Source organism: Mugil cephalus, chromosome 16 (genome assembly GCF_022458985.1).
Source record: "Mugil cephalus isolate CIBA_MC_2020 chromosome 16, CIBA_Mcephalus_1.1, whole genome shotgun sequence".
Lineage (NCBI taxonomy): Eukaryota > Metazoa > Chordata > Actinopteri > Mugiliformes > Mugilidae > Mugil > Mugil cephalus.
In genome coordinates, this window is record NC_061785.1 from 13,108,749 (window position 1) to 13,126,441 (window position 17,693).

At 43.5% G+C, this 17,693-nt stretch overlaps 4 protein-coding genes across 4 annotated transcripts; all 4 read right to left on the reverse strand.

The window, feature by feature from the left end:
- Positions 1-564: 564 nt before the first annotated feature.
- Positions 565-4,040, reverse strand: LOC125022160 (myosin regulatory light chain 2, skeletal muscle). The gene is made up of 6 exons (XM_047608541.1): positions 3,881-4,040; positions 3,325-3,423; positions 1,999-2,179; positions 1,827-1,905; positions 1,665-1,713; positions 565-1,568 (listed from the first exon to the last, which is right to left on the reverse strand). The coding sequence occupies exons 1-6, from the start codon at positions 3,881-3,883 to the stop codon at positions 1,464-1,466; spliced, it is 516 nt and encodes a 171-aa protein (XP_047464497.1). The 5' UTR covers positions 3,884-4,040; the 3' UTR covers positions 565-1,463.
- Positions 4,041-6,470: 2,430 nt separating this feature from the next.
- On the reverse strand, positions 6,471-10,283 carry LOC125022061 (sesquipedalian-1-like). Its single transcript, XM_047608350.1, has 4 exons — positions 10,158-10,283; positions 9,655-9,765; positions 8,255-8,558; positions 6,471-7,077 (listed from the first exon to the last, which is right to left on the reverse strand). Exons 2-4 carry the CDS (start codon positions 9,733-9,735, stop codon positions 6,662-6,664), a joined length of 801 nt encoding a protein of 266 aa, XP_047464306.1. The 5' UTR covers positions 9,736-9,765; positions 10,158-10,283; the 3' UTR covers positions 6,471-6,661.
- A 795-nt stretch (positions 10,284-11,078) lies between these two features.
- LOC125022525 (zinc finger protein 891-like) lies at positions 11,079-14,050 on the reverse strand. The gene is made up of 3 exons (XM_047609235.1): positions 13,768-14,050; positions 12,849-13,039; positions 11,079-12,749 (listed from the first exon to the last, which is right to left on the reverse strand). Exons 2-3 carry the CDS (start codon positions 13,036-13,038, stop codon positions 11,929-11,931), a joined length of 1,011 nt encoding a protein of 336 aa, XP_047465191.1. The 5' UTR covers position 13,039; positions 13,768-14,050; the 3' UTR covers positions 11,079-11,928.
- Positions 14,051-15,596: 1,546 nt separating this feature from the next.
- LOC125022526 (rho-related GTP-binding protein RhoG-like) lies at positions 15,597-16,816 on the reverse strand. Its single transcript, XM_047609236.1, has 2 exons — positions 16,676-16,816; positions 15,597-16,242 (listed from the first exon to the last, which is right to left on the reverse strand). Exon 2 carries the CDS (start codon positions 16,215-16,217, stop codon positions 15,645-15,647), a length of 573 nt encoding a protein of 190 aa, XP_047465192.1. The 5' UTR covers positions 16,218-16,242; positions 16,676-16,816; the 3' UTR covers positions 15,597-15,644.
- Positions 16,817-17,693: the final 877 nt, after the last annotated feature.

The following is a 17,693-nucleotide window of genomic DNA, read 5'->3' on the forward strand; positions in this document are numbered from 1 at the left end:
CGGTCAGCTTTACATCCTGTCCCTGATAGCTACGTCACGGTGTCACGTGACGCACTGAGTTTATACTTCTATGTACAGTTAATTATAATAAAAAATAAAATAATAATAATTTAATTTGCAATCTTATTGTCCCACACTAGTTGCGTGACACTGCAAACGCTACTGCTTCCAAATAACAGGGTTATACGCAAGTAATGTAGTGTGTGTAACCCTGACAAAGTAGTGCTCCTGAGGCCAAAGAGGAGGTTTCATTTGATTTTTTTTTTTTTTTTTTTTTTTTAAATGTAGTCATGTTTAGTTATGGTTCAGTAGGGGTCAGTATAGGACTTCTTGGCCAGTAAGTTGAGGCTGATCTGACTGTAGAATGTTTTTCTTCCTCGCTAGTCATGATAAACTTATTTTGTCTTTCAATTATTTTGTCCTGAACATGTAGGGCCACATCTGAGAATTGACCTCCAATTACGGAGGATTATGCATATGACAGGGTGCAGTCAGTGCTATACAGGGCTGTGCGCAGTCAGCCTTCGCCCCACGCCCCCACTTAAACCAGCAGACGCAGTGTCGTACGAAAGATAGTGGATTTTATTTGTACTTCTTTATTGGTTACAGTGGAGACAACAGACACAACAACAGGAGAGAAACGGCGGTGAGCGGGAGGAGGGAGAAGAGTCGAAAACAAAGACGCTTTACTTTTTGTTCACCCCTTCCCCTCCTCCCCCTCGCCATCTTTCACCATCTCTTTCTCTATTCACAAGATTCAAATTAAATAATAATAATAAAAAAAATCTTTCCACTTTTCCCTGCAGCCTTTCCTTTCATACCTGTGTGTGGGAGAGACTCGTTAAAAAGAGAGGGGTAGGCAAACTATTATAGTACAGTACTCCCACTCCTTCACCGTGAGCTCCTCTCCGGTACGAATCCATTGAACACTCTGTGTCAGGTGGAGGCTAACAGACCGCGACGGGTCAGACGGCTCACTTGTTTCAAGCAAGTGACTGTGCATGCACCACAGCACCCAAGACATTTTGACCAACCACTGTACACACTGGACTGCATAGGCGTTACACTCCGCACGTAGGTGTGATTCATGCACTGCTGGCCTCAACGCAGAAAGACAGAGTGACCGACGGGGAGGGAAAAGCGGGAGGAAGAAGAGGCAGGGACAGAGATAGAGAGAGAGTTTCTGTGTCACAAGATTATTTTTTATTGAAAATAATCCCATGTTCCCCTGTTGGTACTCACACACAAACACCGCCCGCAGCCTTCCGTCCTCTCACTGAGCATCTCCATGAAGGAGACAAGTCTTTCTTTCTTTTTTTTTTTTGCACTGAGCGGAAAGAGGGGGCCAGGGCGCGAGTGTGTGCGAGGGAGCCATCGCGTTGGAGAGGGTAGGGGGTTGTGAGTAGATGGTGGGAAGAGAGGATGGGTTTGAGTGGAGGTCTTGACAGAGGGTGGGGGGAGTTTTACTCCTCCTCCTTCTCCTCTCCGTGTGTGATGACGTAGCAGATGTTCTTGTAGTCCACATTGCCAGCCACATCAGGGGGGAAGGCAGCCCACAGGTTGGTCATCTGCAGAGGAGCGGGGTAAAAAGGTTATGCATCGCGACATGCAACAAGCGAGGGCGGTAACACGAGCATGAGAACGTGAAGGCAACGTCAGCTCACCTCCTCAGCGGTGAACCTGTCGCACTGGGTGGTCAGGAGCTCCTCAAGGCTGCAGAGGGGAAATAGCGGAGACATAAGCATGTGATTGTCTATCTCAAGGTCCTGGCACGAAGATCTAAGGGTGCAATGATGGAAGAGAAGTTAAAAATAAAAAGCCCTTACAATTCCTTCTTGATGGAGCCGGTGGCCTCGGGGTCCAGGACCTTGAAAGCGCTCACGATGACGTCCTCGGGATCAGCACCTAAGAGGAAAAGGAGCCCAATTAGTATTAGTCACTGGGAATAATAAGACAAGATTTTGCGAAGTAAGACAAACGAGGGAAGTGTCGACGCACCCTTCAGCTTCTCGCCGAACATGGTCAGGAAGACGGTGAAGTTGATGGGGCCGCTGGCCTCCTTCACCATGGCCTCCAGCTCCTCATTCTTCACGTTCAGTTGGCCCATGGTGGCCAGCACGTCCCTGAGGTCGTCCTTGCTGATGATGCCATCTCTGTTCTGGTCGATGATTGTGAAAGCCTATAGCAGAGACAGTTTGGTGAGAAATGAGCGGCCGGTCGGGGGAATAAAACAATAATAAAAAATAAAAAAAAAACAGATTGCGCAACTTTTGTCTGAGCGTTGCGGAGCAGGTGACATTCAGGAGCCCTTGATCCCTCAAACGCCAACAACGAGCGATTAAAACATCGGAAACTCTCACATTTCTCACAAGTCTTTGCCGTAAGCCTTGTTAATCGTCATTATTTGGGCGAGACAGTCTGCCAAATCGACGTGTAAATGTGGGGCCGTTATGCGCTTCTCCTTCCACATAGCAGGGCGCAGCACACGGTGAAACTAAAGATGGCACTGCAAACCTTTTGGGACTTGGCAGCTGGTCGGCCACTTGTCTTTCTAAGGTGTTAAAAGGGTTTCGGAATGCGAGACAAGCCCCTTGCGACATTTAAGGACACGGTATTGATTACAGCTGTCATCCTTTTGCCTTGTGACTAAATCTTCTGACCCTGACACCAATGTTCTTTCACCTTCTGAGGCCCCTCAAGGGCCAGAGGAGCTACTGTGGCCGTTTTATTCTCTAGCCTGTTCCGTTCCTCGCTTTGTATTTAAGGGAAACCTCAGACACTCTGTTTTGTGCAGTCTCCTAGTAATCGCATTCGTTTCTTAATTTAACAAAACAGTACAAAACATCAAAAAACACAAAAATATATCTTGTGGTTTAGGGTTAACATGAAAATTTGCCTATTTCTTCCCTTCCCATCAACTTTAAGGTTGAGGTTTATCAAACATGTTCTTGTTCCTTTGACTTTGAGCCCCTCTTTCCCGCTTTGATTGATATTACAGGACACCAGCTGTTGGGCTGCATTCCAGTGGAGCCACGGTGTGAGTGTCTCCGAGGAGAATTACTGACATAGCACGGGGGAGAGGTAGCTGCTGTCACTTGGAAAAGCTGAGATTTACCGTCCCGTCGCGCTGATGAGGACATTTCTGATGCTGTTAACCTCGCTCGGCCTTAACCTATGTTTCGGAGGCTTTCTCGCGTTACCTCCGCGGTCAAATGACACGCGGCAACAACATCGCCGCGCGCAGAGGACCTTGTGCCTCGCAGCTAGAAAACCTCACTGTGGGAAGTGCGCGAGATGTGGCGGAGAAAAAAAAAAAAATGTTACCTCCTTGTACTCCTGGATCTGGCTCTGCTCAAACATGGAGAACACATTGGAGGATCCACCCTCACCCTGCTGCTGCCTCCTCTTGGCCTTCTTGGGTGCCTGGAAAATGATGGCAAAAACAAGAAAAGAAGGTAAATACACTTGAAACACACAGCAGGTAATCTGAACACACAGACTTTTATTAGAGAAAAGTGTTGAGCCAAAAGAAACTGGTGGTTTCAGTCAAGCATACACCTGTGCTGCTACTTTCATCCTTCAAAATAAAAGTCACTAAATAGCTCTAGCATGGTGCCTTGAAAAGATTTTTGTGTCCCAATTTTGAAACAGTTAACCCCTTAACAGAAATGATTATGATTCAGATTTATGCTCATAAAAGTTAACATTTGGTCCAAATCCAAAGCTGGGAGTCTTAAGAGACTCCCGCCATTCTACATCACGGGATGTTGGTAATCCAAGAAACCCATCGTTATCAGTGATGCGCTCAGATCATCGGCTTAGAGACGCACACATCTCGGACCCTCGGGGCTCTTCCCCCAGGGAATGTGGCCAGACTCACCATCTCTCAAGTCAGTGGGGTTGTTGTTGTTGGTCAAGAAGAGAAGCCTACGCCAAGCCGATGTGACTGACATGAAAGTATTGAACCCTTGGGGCCTTATATACTAGCCCACGGGGGGCTAACTTTAGCCACACCATCAGGTTTGGCAGGAAAATAGAGCTGAGGGAAAGTGAGAGAAAGAGGGAGGAGCGAGGAGGCGGCAGAACGGATCGGCTTACCGATGCTCCAAAATAGGCCACAGGAGTCTTGGAATGAGGCGAATTCAATGCCAACACGCAAGCATGACTTTGGTGTCATCCGTGGACTAATATGGCCAAAGGGACTGACAGGACACGCTTCGGGACAACTGAACGGCACCACATTTGCCTTTTTTTTCCCCCCTCTTCTTGACATGACATTCTGACATTCTTTGTCGTGGCTATTTTTGCTCCGTCCTTTATACTCGCCTATTAGAGAACAAAGCCCGGTACACGATGTCTGGCTACTGGCTGCCGCTCGGCTCGTTTAATACCCGCGCAGATGGGCCAGTTATCCCACAGTCAGTGCTTTCCAGTAATTATCAGTCTGGAGCGTCTCGGCGTGCCAACATGTATTCCCCGGTTAACATATCCTGAAGTCATCACCTGTCTAGATGATAGGTTTAGTCTGAGGTTAGCAGATCAGTAATGACCATCTGGGTTTATAAACAGTCATGAAACTTGAAAACGGTTGGCTGACGGACACTGGTCCGGCTCCAGCAACGCGACACGCGACGACTACTAGGCCGCTGGAAACAGTGATCAAGCATCAGGGAGAAATGCAAACTGTGTTTTGATACCGACTTGGGCTATCCCCGTCAGTTTATAAAATAAACCCAATCGGGCGGTAAAAACAAGAGCCAGCCTCGTAAATGTCGGTCACGGCTCGCATTTTTTTGTGCACCGCAGATCAAATGCCGGCCGGTACAAACAAATGAGTTTAATGTTAACACATTCCACGTAAGCGAATGCTTCATTTCTGCCCATGAAGGCCTTCCTCTGCGAGAACTAGTCACATGTGTGATGGGGAAACGGCAATTGATGATCAGACTAAATGTGCAGTTGTGGACGCACTAATTTAGGTTGCGCCTGAAGGGTCCCAGTATAGTTGCTTTAGAACAGGAGGACAGGGACCCACCCACTGGACTCCATATATGAGCTCCATAGGCTGCCATCAATCACGCCACCGTACAGCTAGCTAAGGTATCTATTGGGATCCAGCCCTGGCGGGAACTGACACCGTGTCTTCGCTCACTTGTAAACTTTCTTTCGTGCAGACAAAAAATGTGACCTGGTTTCCCTGAGGGGCGGGGGAATGAAATGTTTTTTGACACTATTTGTTTTCCGGTTTTATTGATTTTAATTTGCCTGAGGACAGGTCGACAGGACGAACCATGGGGATAGTTTTTAGCGACCAAGGGAAGGGTTGAACCGGGGCGAGGAAGTCGACGGGAGGGAAGACTTCAGCTTGAAGGTGAAAAGAGAGAGAGAGAGAGAGAGAAAGACCAAGCAGCACAGTTAGAGACCATATAAACAAGACAGCTGGACCGACTGAAATAGCTCTGCTGCCCCCCACCATTCTCTTTCTCAGCCATTTTGACTCTCTTCTAAAATTCACCAGACTTCACCCTTCTTGGCCTGCCCCGCCCCGCCCCCTCCCCCCTCCACCTACCCACCCACCCACCCACACACCCCCGTGCAACTGCCAGTCCTTTTTTTAACCCGCAGGCATTGGTCAACTGTAAAGACAAAGACGTTTGGAAGTTTAAGTCACTTAGATATATTCGGACAAATGGGGCACAGGGACACTTGGTGCCAGGGTTTGTTGTCCAGCGCCGATGTGTTTGAAGTCTTAAAAACTGTAGAAAAAGAATTTATAGAAAGGAAAAGACTCCAGCGGGAATTGTGATATCAGAACAACTTTATTAGACCTCTAATAAATACACTTATAACTGCTTCTGGAGTCGTAATCTTTCTGGCCAAGAACGCTGGTGTCAGTCTGGTGAGGGCTTTCACTCTGGTTTTGTTGTCGTGTTGTGTCCAGATCACTCGTGATTATCATTTGAAATCACTAGCGAGAACACTGGAAGTTTGTTTTTGTTCTGTGTGGAGAAATCCCCTGTTCTTTTCCCACATTGCGTTGCGTAAAAAACGACTATGCAAAGCAGTTCTGTGTGGAGAAATCTGGTTTGGTTTGCTTACATGTGTGTTTTTTTTCGATAAGGACAATGAAAACCTGTCCTGCAAAGACTAATCCAACCTCTTTTTTTGTTTGTTTTTTTGCAAAAGGACACAGAAAATATGTTCTGTATGGAGATATTTGTCCCTGTCTGTAAACAAAAAAATTAAGTAAAAAAGTAAAAAAAATAATAACTTGATAGCGAATGAAATGATAAGTGAAAACTTATCATTTCTGCAGCATAAACCATTATGATCGAGGTTTCTCAGTGGGGATCAGTAACTTTAATGATCACGACTCCTTAGTCATACCCTATATATGGCAGCATTTGCATTTCATACCTTTGGTGTGTGACCCAATGAAACTTCCCTGTAAATGAAGACCAAAGCCGATAGACCATCATAGATCATTTATTGATTAATCTATGGCACAGCAGGTTAAAAAAAAAAAAAGAATCCAGTATTCTCAACAAAAATATACCTTAAGAATATCTTTTCCAGTACATATATATATATATTTACATCGTGACTATGCAATAAAATTTGTTATTTAAACGCAACAAAATCCGACTGAACTTCAAACGAATCACCCAAAATCTATCAAGTTTTCCTCCGGGACAACGTCCCCGCCTCGCCCCCTCCTCGCCCACTCGGCAATCAGTTCCTTCACCTCCTTTCCGTAATCCTCGTGGATCTTACAAAAATCCTCCGCGGCGCTGAAGCTCAACCCTGACCAGTCCTCACAGGCCAGGGCCGGGGCGCCGACGGGCAACGTGTTGGCGCTCCTCTTGGGCCAGAGCTTGGGCGACTTCCTGCTGGCCCCCTTGGACGACGACGCGGCCGGGTTCGGAAGCAGCACACCCGAGCCCGCACCGGGCGGGTAGGAAGAGAGAGTTGAGGAGCGCCCGGCCGGATAGGCCGATGACGCGTAGTCCACTTCGGACGTGTTGAAGTTTGGCATGGTGAAGGTTTTGGCTGGTTCACCCGAGGAAGCTAAGGCATCTGAGGAGGAAAGCAGAGGAGCGTATTTATGGTTTAGCATGATTTTATTGGTTCACTGACTTATCAAAACATAAATCCATCAATCAATGGCTGAAAAAACACTCTGTCAGTAGAGCACTTTAGAAGATCGAACAGTTCAAACTACATTTAAGAGATTTAATAAAGCCAAAAAGCCACTATTTGTACAGTTACATGCAAATCAGTGTTTAACTTTGTTCTCAAACTACCCACAAGGGGGCCTGATCATGACAGAGCCACACACTGGAAAACCTTGAGTATCAGAGTAAACATCATAAAACGAAGGTACGTACATTCACTAGAACCACCCTGTGTAAATCAAAGCTGTCCTCATCAAAGAGGGGCCGAGTCCTCCCTTTCATCTGCTGCAGTTTGTGGAGCCGGGCCTTTATTTTTCCAGGATTTACTTTACAGTGTATCGGAATTAGAGCTCAAACAATAAATCCATTAATGGATTAGGAACTATTTAGAACACAGTAATCGTTTTAGCTTTTCTTTGTCTCACACGACGTTCAAACCTACTGTTTTAGTATTTTACACTGGCAGTGAGGCTGCGAGTGTGGGAAATTAGAAACGCTGTAATACTATTTTCTTTTCTTTCTTTCTTTCTTTTTTTACATATATGCTTTAGTGTCTAGCTGGTTTTCCCTAAAACAAACACATGCACGTGTTTGAATGACTACAAATCTTTTTCCTGTAGATGAAGTCAAGAAAAAGGGGAAGCTGGGAAAAAAATAAAAAAAAATCAAAACCAAAAGTAAACATGAACAGCCATTGTAGTTGAAGGGTGAATACAAAAGATGGTAGTTCATATTCACTCTGCTGTCATAACCAAAATATCCTATAGTATTGATCACAGCATAGTTGTGGCATAGTTTATGGCATTCCCAAAGAATTTCTGAATGATTTTCTTCTCCATTCCCACTTTAAACGTATACTGTGAATTAGATTGTTTACTCTGATAAACTAAACTGATTTCATGAGACCAGATTGTGTATCCCCTGTACCACTGTACTCATGGTGTCTGATGCAGAGCCTGTAAACAGTGATGCAACGCCTCTCGCAGCTGCTGCCTACAACAAAGGCTGCGCTCTGTCCCCTCACAGAGATGTGAAAAAAAAAAAAAAGAAAAAAAAAAAGGGTCCTTTCCGCCTCTCACCTCTGTACTTTTTCTCCATCTCCAGCACCAGCAGGGCCAGGTAGCTGTGGTTGGCCGACAGCAGGGCTTTGATCCAGTTCTCCTGAGTGGCCTCGTCCTCCGCGGCAAACTTGTACGTCCTCAGCCCCTGCTCGCTCCACACCAGGGAGAAGGCGAACTGCTCCTCGGACTCGCACAGCTGGACGGTGCAGCCCTCCAGAACGATCACCCCGATCACGTCCCGGTCAGTCGGCCGGTCCTTGTAGAAGAGGAGGTTTCCCTTCAGCACGAACCAGCGCTTCTGATAGGAAGTCTTTATCTCACCCTGCGTGACAGTTGCGACATTTGTGGTTTACTGACTCATTTAGTGAACGTCTTTCACAAATGGCCGTGTGAAGTAAGCAGCTTACTGCGAGGTTAAATGTGACACAGTGTGGCAAGCGCTGAAGCAGACTTTATTATTTGTTTATCTGTTCTAATGTGCTTAGAAATTCATGTTATACTATTCATGTTGGATTTTATGTCAGCTCTACAGATGATTTAAGTATTTTATGTACTGTATTTAATTGTAGTACTGTAACGTTTATTCCTTTTAAAACACATTGCAGCTTTAGACCATAGACATGTATAGAGACGGACAGCAGAACGGCTCCTTTAAAGTGAAGCCAAAGCAAGTAGAGCTCCCCCTGGTGACTGGCTGCAGTATAGGTCATAAGCTCCACCCCCTCCATGTTAGTGGATGGGACACGTCAGTTGTTTTTTTCCCAAGTGTATAACATAATCCAGTATTTTCCTGTCAATGGTGGAGGTTGTGCAAGTATTAATTAAACGCGAGCGAGTGTGGGAGCGGTCATGGATATTGCGGACCACACTGCGCACACTCCAAAGTCGCAAAATGGCGCCACCCGTATCCCCGGGAAAACCAGTCAGTTCGGCCAATTAGCTCAGAGGAACAGGAACTTTTAGTCCCAGCAACTTTAAGTCCAATGCCAACTTTCAATCTTAGGAGCATTTAGATGTAGGAACTTTTTTTTTTTCTAGGAACTAGAAGCTTCCTTCAGATCTTTTCAGATTGTTTTAGAAAAACAACGGCTGCTTTTACACGACATTTCTGAGCGTGACTTTACAGGCTATACAACAATGACCGCACAAAGTTCCTGCGCTTTTGAAAAGTACTTCCACCTGAGCCGAAACCTTTTGGAGGGTAATATAATCTCCCTGGAACTCACTCTTATCCCTGGTTCCTGCTCTGGAAACACACCTGAAAAAGGTTCCTAGTTCCTGGGGGAACGTTCATGGAGGTGGAAATCTGTCTTTTATTTTGCAAATTTGAAACTACTCCAACTATGACACTGTTTCTAAAAATATAAGAAAGCATACAGCCCTGTCAGTAGCACCACATGTAACTCGAAGCGCGTTACCTTCTTGTAGAGGTACCCTTCTTTGTCCACAGGTGAGTTGCAAGATTCAAAATAGGTGACAATCTTTTCATGAATCTTCATTTCAACATCTCAGGCTGCTCAGAACAGAATCTGCCAACACACATACACCAAAGGCAAAAACACTTAGCCTCCTTCCTCATTTATTGTTGAGCATGTTTGTGTTTAAGGAGAAGTAATCTTGACAACGCTATCGATCTTATCCGTGGCGCTACAAGGAAGTGGTCCACATCTCGACAGGTTATATGTTTTTAAAACAGATAAAACTCTTTTGTACAACAAGAAATGACGCTGTTGAGAGTATTTTTGCAGAGTGAGGCCAAGCGAATCGCCATTAACAAGTCGTCAACTGCTTTTTAAGGCGGTTGTTCCTCTTCCCGATAAAGTTACTCAATATCAGTTTCTGTTTCTAAGATGCCCACTTCAATTTGAGCAACTGGGAGGTTAGGACATTTGCCACATCCACATGGTTCGCGTTTTCTCACCTTTCTGCAGTGTCCTAATGTTGCCGTTTCCTCCGCGGGGTGTGCGTGTGTGTGTGTGTTTCTTGTGTTACTGGTGTTACTAGTCGCTTCCTGGTAAGGTGGTAGGTAGGTGAAGGCAGCTCCACGTCGTCAGCAGCACAAACCTGGACAAACAACTCCAGCACTGGGCTAAATAAAGTGGCCCGTGTTTTAAAATTTTACCATTAAACATTTTTTATTGTTATTTTATTTTTCCTGATGCACGTGCTACATTTTTTTTTTTTTTTGTGGTGCTGTTTAGCAGTTTTGAATTTTGTTTATTTAAAGGTTTATGTTTAAATGTTGTGAAAAATAAAATAAAAATAACAGTAGCCTAAATGTATAATAGCCCATGGGACCAAATGCTAATATTTAATATATTAAAGCGTTTTAAAGTGTAACTTTAAAAGAAGATCTGTGCTTTCTTGAATGCAACACCGTGGGCCACCTCTTAGGTCTGGTCCACAGTTGTCAAACATACGGCCCGCGGGCCAAAAGCGGCCTTTACGTAGAAGACTGGAATTTTTTAATGAAAATAACTGCTATTCCTTATGTGTCCACTGTTTTAGAAAGAGAAGTGTAGAGAACACAATGTTGCTAAACAGCAGAAAGCAACGAGCCCAAATTGTTTATTTATTTAAGTATATTTTATTAAATGTAAACATTCTCATAATTTACTTGTTCTTCTTTGCACTTAAACAAATGAAAAAACAACAATTGGGAGTTGTCATTACTTATAGGTTATTATGCTGTTATCTTGCACCCCCCACCCACCCCCACCAACTCACCCACCTGCTCACCCACCACCACCACTGAACTAAAGTGCGTTTGACACTGCTGCTCTGGTTACATAAACCACAAGCCAGAACAATTTGCTTAAAATATCACTCACCGAGCCATGTGTGGTAGTAATAAATTATTTTATTCCTCCTCTACTTAAATTTGCAATAAATAGGTTCAACAAAACAATGTTTGATCAGTCTAGAAAATGTTCCACGAGTCATGCTCTCAGATTTTCAAAGCGTCATTACATTCTGCGACCAAAGGGGGAGTTAGCCTACATGTAACACAGTCACCATACACCGGCTTGCTTTTCAGATCACAGGCTTATACAATAAAAATGTGCAAATATCAAAATTAATAATTAACAGAGACGCACAAATATGGCTCACGCAAAGCAAACGTAATCGCTGAAGGGTTTCCTCTTGTACTAGCAACTATATGAGGTCAGCAGACTCCACAAAGACAAAGACTTGAACAAATCAAAGAATAAAAGTGCCGTTTCCCTATTTCAACAAGTGCAAAAAAACTAAAAAAAAGTCAAAATTAAAAAGAAGGATATGTCGGCCGAGCAGGTCATACAGCATGACATCTGATCCAGTTTATCAGTCAATACCCACACAGATTTCTAATTTAATGCCCAGTTCTCAAAACTGTGTCAGAAAAAGTAAGGTTTTTAAAAAGTAAACATACCGACCCCTCCCTAAACACTGCAGCTTTTTAAAATTTTATTTCCTCTGGGTCTTCTTTGTGGTTGAGAAATGGTTTAACTCAGTCCCCCTAGGTCTCTGTATGACGTTTTGGGCCTAGGTACATGTACCTGGTGAATACTGCCAAATTATTTAACAACGCAATCCTTCTAACATTTTCCAATGAGCCATTTTTAACACTCTTGAGCTAAAGGCAGAAAACCATGAATGACAGATTATGTAACTTTCTGTGCTGATTCCACTGATTTAATTCACGACGGAAGTCACGGCTGTTGCTCCCCCCACGCTTGCTGTAAATGCAGCGTCTCTCCGATGTGGATCCTCTGGTGCCTTTTGAGGTTCTCCCCGCGGCTGAAGCTCTTGCCGCACTGGTTGCAGTAGTACGGTTTCTCCCCCGTGTGCACCCTCTTGTGTTTTTTCAGGTCGCCCGCCTGACTGAAGCGCCTCCCGCACTGTATGCAGCCGTACGGCTTCTCCCCAGTGTGGCAGCGCTGGTGGATTCTCAGGTTCCCGACCCGGCTGAACGTTTTCCCGCACACGACGCACAGGTGCACGTCGTCCCTCCCGAGGTGCTCCATCCTGATTTGCCTCCCGTCGAAAGCGGCCCTGCTGGCCTTCGCGAACCCGTGCCTCCTGTGGTTCGAGTGCACGAAGACGAGCCCGTAAGGCTCCTGGGTCTCAGAGGAAGGGTGCCGAGAGGAGTTGCAGCTTAAATCCACACATCCAGCGTACTGTTCTTGAGTAGGCGGCTGCTCTGATGTTGCACAGTCTGTTGGGTCCGATTCTTTCTTGATTGCATCCAGGTGAACCCCGAACCGGGTGTAAGAGTTACTTGTTGAGACTGCACCGGTGTCCTTGCGCGCATTGTGTGACGTGTTGGAAGCCACTGCCTCCTCAGCAACATGTGTCACCTCCTCTGGTTGCGATTCACGGTGCTCTGTCGACGTTTGCAGCCGAGAATTCCCACGGCTCTCCTGATCTTTAGACGTCTGCTTCAGGTTCTGCTGTAAGAGGGTGACCTCCGAGCGCTTCGTGTCCTCTTCTTCTTCTTCTTCAGGCAGCGACTCACTCGTAGGTGGGGCAGCTGTGAAGGTAAGACCAAAAAAAACAATGAGACACTTAACACCAGCATGGACGTGAGGCACAATCTGCAGTGATGAACGATGATTACGACTCAACACACGCAAGCTTTCTTTGGGTATCCTGTCCTGCAGCTCCTGCAGTCTCCTCTTCAGGCTCTCGTTCTCCCTCTGCGCTCGCGCCGTTTTCTCCTGGTACTCCGACACCGTCTCCTTCACCACCTCCAGGACCTCCTGCACGGCTTCGGTCAGTAGTTTGGCCACGCGGGCGTTCAGACGCTCTAGTTTAGACATCCTGAAACGAAAGGCCAATTGCGATTAGAAGTGAATACCTAGTTACATTATACAAAAAGTCCCGCAATAGGGAAATTTAAGTTTACCACAGCATACAAAAGGCCAGAAATAGGACATGAGTAACAAGTGAAGGGAATAAAATATAAATAATAATATAAATAAAATTACAATTGGCATATATATAAAACATTACTGCAAATGATTGTTAGATATTGCACAAATGGACCAAGTGTAAAGCTGAACACAGTACATAGTAAATAGTGAAAGCTGGAGTGTGTAGTAATATTGCACATGTTAAGAATATTTGCAAACTGTCACTAGTTACACAGTCCTGAGCACAATGACCCATAAGGAACAGATCTGTACTTATATAATTTATAAATTATATATAACATTTCACAATAAATGTCACAGCAACATGAGCAAGAAAGAAAAATACTCTCATACCACTGTGGGCTAAAAAAACTACAGAGCTGTAATAAAAATACAACTTTGTACTGATTTTGTGTAACCTTTAAAATAATTTACTTAAATACCCTGCTGTCAGCTTTTGATGGTTTGAACCTCTAATGTCTTAATACTTTTGCTGCCATTTCATGTGTGCTTCAATTACAATATATATAATATATCTGAGGTTGAAGACCCACGTAAGCATTTCCCTGGACAATCCCATCTAATGCAAATGAAACATATTTAAAGTAAGAGTGGAGCTTTAAGCTGCAGTTGTACCTGTTATTTAGCTGAGACGTGAGCTTCTTTGACGTCACTGTAACGTAGAGGCAGAGCTACATTAACTAAACCAGCCCTCTACGCTATTGTTTTCCATTTAAACATCCCAGAGGTCCGGTAAACGGGGCATGCGGTTACCGTGTGAGCAAAGAATTGCTTTAGATTATTATTATTATTTTTTTTTTAATCCAAATGAAATGGTCTGAGCTGTGAAAACGACACCACAAAGCAGAGCGAGGCTCAAAGAGCTACAAAAACAAGCCGTAAAAACCCGGAAGTAGAGCAAGAACCACATCCTCCCCCGCAGAATTTTTTTTAGAGCTTTATTTAAAAAAATCAAATACAGAATATATTAAACACATCAAAAACACACGACACAAAATAACAAACATTATGCAGGTGAGGTAATAATTTACAGGAACATATTATATCGATCACAATCATTATGACATTTTATTTCCTTCTGATCAAGGGAGGACTTAATATTGCTCAACCTCGCTGTAAAAGGCAACATTTTTTTTTTTTTTTAAAGTGTAAACCTACATTTATGAATGTAAAATTAAGCCAGTAACAAAATGTGATTAATGATGAATGTGGGATTTGGGATTTGCGTTATTTATGTTGGAGTCAAAGAGCCCAAATACCAGTAACAGTTTCTTCTGTTACACAAAATCGGTTTCACGTCTTTACTGTGAGACTGATAGAATAAATATTAAAATAAAATGTTACACGTAGTGACAATAACCTCAGAGACGCCGTTTGGTGAATAGACTTCCATTTTTTTCTACAAAAACTTTATTGAAAATTTTACAAATAACAGAAAACAGTGATTCTAGATATTTGGGCAATAGCATGGGTCATCATCCACAGCAGCACCAAACAAGAGACAAAGAAAAGAAGAAAATTAAAAACAAAACCTAACAGACTTCATTATTTTCTGTGACATATTGTTTGAAAATCTCCGATATGGATAATCGTGCTACACAGTTTGTGATCAACTTAAGACGTTTAAATTAATAATCCACTTCAGTCAAAAACATCTTAAATGGTGATGATGATTTTTCAAATGTAGATTTATATAATGATGGACAATCTACATCATTTCTTTTCTTTGAATTTTAAAAGTATTAGCGTCCCTTCAATGAAACAGACTTCCAGTTAGAGCTGCTACGTCACAGCTTATTCTTAATGGAAAATGTGATATATACAAAAACATCAGGATGAATTAGACATCAGCACAAATATAAAATATACACATATACACATACATACAACAATATCAGTTCAAATACAAGTACAGAATGTAAATAACTGGGACAAAAGGGTTAAAGGGACAGGACGATAACACTAACAGGGTTCAGGAAAGAGGGTGTTGTATTCACATAGCAATTTTCATTTTTCTTATTTTCCACAAGAAGCTTTGTTGAAAACAAGAGACATCTGATCTGCCCTGGAATCTCTTAAATATACGAAGAACAGTTTTTCAAAGCTTTGAACCCCTTTGCTTCTCGTGTGCACTTGGCTGAGTTATGAGTGTGTGGGAATTACCCGTGGGTTTGTATTTTTGTATGTGGAGGGTTTATATGTACACTTGCTCGCCACTTTATAAGGTACACCTGTTTAAATGCATTCACTAGCAAGGTGTACCTAATAAAGTGGCTGGTGAGTGTATATGTATGCATGTATGTGGGTGTTGAAATATGTATTGTTGAGGGACATCTTTAATAATATAATATAATATAATATAATATATAAGAAATATTCTATTAAGTAAATAAATTAGGATCTGAAGTAAAAAATTAACAATGAAAAAATACAAAATGCAAGTCAAAACATATTCTCAGATGAACTTACTTATTTCTAATGGAATATTTAGCTTACAAGAGAACACAGGGTTTTTTGGTGGTCGTTGACTGAATGAGGAAGGCATGCACCGCTTCATCAAACACCTCATTCAGTCCCTCCTGGTTGATTGCGGCGCACTCAAGATATTTTACAGCCTCAATTTGCTCGGCCATTGTGGTTCCCTGCTGTTTGGTTACTGGGGTCTGATTCTGCTCCTTCAGTTTTTCCAGGACGTCCTGATCGCCTCTCAGGTCGCTCTTAGTTCCCAAAAGGAGAATGGGCACATCGGGGGAATGGTGTTTAATCTCCGGTTTCCATTTCCGCTTGACGTTCTCAAAGGATGCCGGGCTAGCGATGGAGAAGCAGATGATGAAGACATTGACGTGGATGTAGGTGAGCGGACGCAGGTGTTCGTAGCGCTCGCCGCCGGCGGAGTCCTGCAGAGTAAGGCTGACCTGCCGGCCGTCTACACTGACCTGTGTGCTGTACGTGTTCGTGAAGCCTGGTATGTATTCCTTCGGAAAGACTTTGTTGATGTAGGTGTAAAGAAGGTAGGTCTTTCCTACTCCGCTGTCTCCGACCACCATGCACTTCACGTTCTGCATTATGTCACTTTCACCTCAAGAAATTCTGAAACACAAGGAAAGTGTTTCACGTCGTCATTAAGCAAAATGCATCAAGTGAAGCCAAAAATCATGATGTTGTGAATTCCACTAGAGATTACAAGATACGACGAATGTAAACAGTTTACAAGTTGTTAGAAATTTAAATATTTAACATTATCCTAATATGAATTTCCTCTCCTGCCAGGAAGCAGAGAAAAACGAGGTGATCCAGCTTCAGGTACGCTGCCGCAGTTTAAATAATTGATTCTAACAGCATATTTCTGATGACTGAAGACTTTTGGGTGAGAAATAATAACTTGCTGCCTTTATCTATTTAGGAACTCATAATAGAGCCGGAGGCAACGAAATATCCATGGAGGTTTCTGTGCTTTGCTCTCACCTTTCACTAGTCTCTATAAACACACTATGAAGAGAACACATGTAAAACTCTGACTTACCTCTCAGGTCCGAGTGTTGTGGTGGAGTTGTCTCGCAGGCTGCCTGAGTGAAAATGTACAAAAAGTAGCTTATGAAGACGGAAGTGACACATCTGGTTAGGAAAGCAGGGCACACTTTAAACCAACCGGGGTTTCAAGTGTTTGAGCAAGTCGCTTCTTGTTGGAAGTAACACGTAGTTGCCACATCTGAGAAATCTCTCCCTTGGGAAATATGTGTGCTGCACTGTTATTCACCTCCTCTGACAAGGACGGGGGACGTTAACTGTTCAAACATTAATATGACACGAACCTACAGCAGTCTGGGGACAACTGGTCTAGAGTCTGGCTGCCCACGGGCCAAACCTGTACACGCTTGTACATACGTGTATACATGAGTATGCACATGTACGCACATAGCTGCTGAATAAAGAAAATGCTGAATCCAAATAATTTTCCCCGCATTGCTCCTTATAGTTCATCCCCACTTTTTGCTGATTGATATAATACAACTGGCCTTGAGTTTGACATGTGTGCCATAGGATGACAGCGTTCGGCCCAACTTTGCTCTTAGACAGGAAGTTGGCTGTACAAAACTGATAACGCTAAGCGCTTACAAACACAAATAAATAAGGAATCAAATAAAATAGATATTTTGGTTCGTTGCCACATGTCTAATGAATGTTAGATATTGGTTTATTGGTAGTGTTTATTTTACACATGCATGTTATATGGTATATACCCATACAGTATACCCGTCAGTTTACAGTAGCCATGGTGATAGGCACCACTGACCACCAGTGGTAACTGTTTTGGAGGGGGAAAAAAAAAACTCACTTGGTAGGCCCCTGGGCTTCAGCCCAGGTAAACCCGTGCATTAAAGCGGCCTAGGCAATAAGGTGTGCAACCTGGTGTGATAAGGTGCAAAAAGGTGGAGTAATGTGTACAATAAGGTTTAATAAGGTGCGGTAAAGTGCAGTAAGGTGCAGAGAAGTGTCAGGCTAGAGTCCTTGTTTCTTTTTGGTGCTGAGAAGACAGGTGA